Raw genomic sequence first — 4154 nt, 5'->3', positions numbered from 1 at the left:
AAGGCTAGGTCATCTTCTAGAAATAAAACCAAAAATAAATGGTGCACTATTGCACGTTTTGTAGTGCTACTTATATTTGAAACTACAAACATATCACTAATTTGCTAAATGCAAGTTTCTTAAAGAAAGCGACATATGGTGTTTCTCACATCTCTTAGATTATATAACATGCAATTCAATGTGATACCAATGGCCACCCACTAAGAAAATGGCATTTTTTATATATAATCACAACCACCTTTTATCCTATATTTAAGTATGCAAACTTTAGTTATGCTTTCAAATTGCCAGAAAAAAAGTTATTTATTATCCTGATGCTCTCAAATAAATTTGGCCAAGCAGGAGTACAGTAGTAATTATACTCATCAGTTCTCATAAAAGTTCTGTTCTTTACATTCGATGTTATATGGTAAATCCACAGGTAAAACGCTTAATATTAATTTAATAAAATATTGTAAAAATTTTATGTTGTGATCAGATTTAAAATATTTTAGTAGGATATACAACATATTAAAAAAAATATATATATAAAAGTGAATTTTGAATATACTAATATCCTGTAATTCTTACATTTGTCCTCATGATGTCAGTGTTGGATAAGACGGTAGACAAGCTGAATATTCTGTGTGTAGAGCTGGTGTTGCTTACAATAACCATATACTGGAGATCTTAAAGAAGGATGGCAATATATCTACCGCTCTTGATTCAATTGGGGTTATTTTTTCTCCTTTGATTCTGATTCATACATTGCTGTTTTCCTTGGATTTTAAAGACTTTTCTTCTATAGACATCATGGCATGGCAAGTAATATTTATATGCTTTAATTTGTGTTCTGTGGCTGTTTCTAATCCACTTCACTATTCAATTCTAGAGGAAATAAAGATAAATGCCGTAGTTGGGAATTTGGTGAAGGATTTGGGATTGAATACCAATGAATTAGAAATAAGAAAATTAAGGATTGTTTCCCATGCCAGCAGGAATTATTTCAATGTGAGCATAGAAAATGGCAACTTATATGTCAGTGACAGGATAGATAGGGAAGAGCTTTGTGGATCAGAGCAGAGCTGCTTTATGGAACTTGAGATTCTGGCTGAAAATCCTGTGAATGTTTATCCTGTCAAGGTGGAAATCCAGGATATAAATGACAATTCACCAAGTTTCTCCAAGGATAGTTTTGAAATAGGAATAAGTGAATCTGCTTCACCTGGAGAACGATTTGTTCTGGGAAATGCAAGAGACCCAGATATTGGGTCTAATTCCTTGCAGAGTTATACCTTGAGCCCAAGTCCACATTTTACCTTAGGGGGAAAAACTGATAGTAAAGGAACAAAACACCCAGAGCTGATCTTGGAGCAAAGCCTAGATAGAGAAGAGCAGCAAAAATATACATTAATTCTGACAGCATCTGATGGTGGAAACCCTATGAAAACTGGAACTGCTGTTATCAAAATCTTAATTCAAGATGTAAATGACAATTTTCCCATCTTTAGCCAGGACATCTATCAAACAAACTTAGATGAAAATTTACCACTTGGTTCGCCAGTTCTTCATCTAAGTGCCACTGATAAAGATGAAGGATCCTATGCAGAAGTTTCATATTCATTTAGTCATATTCCTGAAAAAGCCCACAGCATTTTTTCTTTGAATTCAGAAACTGGAGTTATTATAACAATAGGAAAATTGGATTATGAGTTAATAAAAAGCTATGAGATGACAGTAGAAGCAGCAGATGGTGGTGGCCTTGTGGCTAAATGTACTGTAATAATCCAAATAGTGGATATCAATGATAATGCACCTGAAATAATTATTTTATCTCTGTTAACCCCTATTCCAGAGGATTCACCATCTGGGACACTTGTAGCATTAATTAATATCAAGGATTTAGATTCTGGGAAAAATGGTGACGTTTCATGCCAAATATCAGAAATATTGACATTTACCTTGATTCCATCGTCTAATAATTACTACAAAGTTGTAACCACAAGTTACCTAGACAGGGAAGGGAATTCAACTTATAACATCACAATTGTTGCTAAAGATGAAGGGTTTCCTGAAATGGTAACTAAAAAGACAATGTATTTAATAATTTCTGATATAAATGATAATCCTCCACTCTTTGATAAACCTGCTTATATTACTTATATTCCTGAGCATACCCCAGCTGGAACATCAATGTTTTCTGTACATGCTACAGACCTAGATGAAAATGAGAATGCCAGAGCTATATATTCTATCTTTAACACGTATGTTGATGACATACCAGTCACATCATATATTTCAATAAACTCAATGAGTGGAATTATATATGCCCAGAGCTCTTTTGACTATGAGCAGTTGAGGGAAATTCAGTTCCAGGTGATGGCTAAAGACAGTGGATCTCCTCCTCTAAGCAGTAATGTAACAGTGAGGATATGTATCATTGATAAGAATGATAATGCTCCTAAGATTCTCTACCCATCGCCAGACACCGAGGGATCAGCATTATTTGAGTTTATTCCTCACTCTGCTGAGAAAGGTTATCTGGTCACCAAAGTGATTGCAGTGGACGCTGACTCTGGACACAATGCCTGGCTCTCCTATCACTTACTACAAATTCAAGAACCATCTTTATTCACCATTGGCCAATATACTGGAGAAATCAGGATTGGAAGAGATCTTTCAGACATGGAATCTTTGAGGCAAAAGATTGTGGTTCTGGTAAAAGATAATGGTGTTCCATCTTTGTCATCTACAGTCACAATAAATATGGTTGTAGCAGAAAACTTTCAGCAGGTTTTACCAGAGATAAAGCATCATCCCAGTAAATCAGAAATTTCTTCTAATGCAACCTTTTACCTTGTAATCGCCATAGCTCTGATTTCCTTATTGTTTATTATAACAGTATTGATAACAGCCATTTTTAAGTGCCGGAAGTCAAGTGTACCACCATCTTTTGGAACATATAGTAGAAATATGTACCCTCAGTTCACCCTGGGATATCCTTCTGAGATCAGTAATACAAGTTTACCTTTCCCATTCTCATATGATATGTGTGTGACTCTAGACTCAAAGCAGAATGAAATTGCTTATCTGAAACCAGTGCAGAATGTACCCACCGACAGTCTTATAGATACAAATGATTCTGCTATTGTTAGCGAAAATTTATCTGGAGCACAAAATATTCAGGTAAGTTAGAATTATGTTCTTAGATGTTGCTAGCATGGTTATATAAGTATAACTCTGTCTTCTTTTGGAAAGGTATTTAATAATGTTGTTCATAGATTCTAATTGTTTTATATAATTTAGAAGTATTTGCTTTATGCCATAATGGAAGTCACTTTAGGGGTACTTAAGGGTACTTACAGAAACATGGCTGTCTATAATATCTGTAATCAGCCTTTAATTCAGTTTCTCTCTATTATGGTTATCTCATATTAAAGGGACACTACAGACTACTATCAGTTGTTTCTAACATATTAACAACCTATATGTGAATATTCCGTTTAAATATTTCTGTATTAACTTTTTTTTTTTACAAAAAATTTTTGTTTTTTGGATATAATATTTTAAAGTTACCCCATATATTCTAATTCTTGCTCTGGCTTATAATTTCTTTCTTTGTTTGGACTTTTTGAAAGTCAAACAGCCTGCTTTTCTTTCTCTGTCAGACTATTCACTTTGACTAGAGAGTGAAGAAGGATGAGTCTCCATCAGAGCATCAAACTAATAACTGATAAGTGCAATGTCTGTGGGCATCTTTATCTAGGCCTATCAAGAGAACAATAGAGCTGTCACAATTTTATCCTAATTGTACTAATTTATTTTACTAACAGATAACTTTTTCCTTCACAGCAGCAGTAAACTAAAAATCGATTACCTACCTATGCAGGCGTTTAACATTTCTGTACTAGCTGCTGCATAAAGACAACATTAAAAATGAAAAATTATGGGAAGGACAGAAAATTTCCACAAAAGTAATATAATGTACACTAGAAACTAGAGAAAAGTGTATCATAAATATATGCCACCTCAGAACTGAAGTAGATTTGATTTCTTGGACTGCCAGAAAGTATACCAAATTTATTAAAAGACCTTCATCTCTCGCTCAAGCACTCAGAACATTAACCTCTTTCGGAATGCCTCATCCAGGTCATTTTGGAACCTCCTCTGCAATC

General features: G+C 34.2%; 1 protein-coding gene across 1 annotated transcript; it reads left to right on the top strand.

The window, feature by feature from the left end:
- The first annotated feature begins 792 nt into the window (after positions 1-792).
- LOC121008542 (protocadherin gamma-B4-like) lies at positions 793-3174 on the top strand. The gene has a single exon (XM_040441202.1). It carries the CDS (start codon positions 793-795, stop codon positions 3172-3174), a length of 2382 nt encoding a protein of 793 aa, XP_040297136.1.
- Positions 3175-4154: the final 980 nt, after the last annotated feature.

The sequence above is a fragment of the Bufo bufo genome, chromosome 1 (assembly GCF_905171765.1).
Source record: "Bufo bufo chromosome 1, aBufBuf1.1, whole genome shotgun sequence".
In the NCBI taxonomy this organism is placed as follows: domain Eukaryota; kingdom Metazoa; phylum Chordata; class Amphibia; order Anura; family Bufonidae; genus Bufo; species Bufo bufo.
Note: the sequence above shows the minus strand (reverse complement) of the source record. Positions and strands in the feature narration are given on the sequence as shown.

What these genes read in the sequence shown, in the direction of transcription:
- LOC121008542 (XM_040441202.1), top strand. Translation starts at nt 793, where the DNA reads ATGGCATGGCAAGTAATATTTATATGCTTTAATTTGTGTTCTGTGGCT.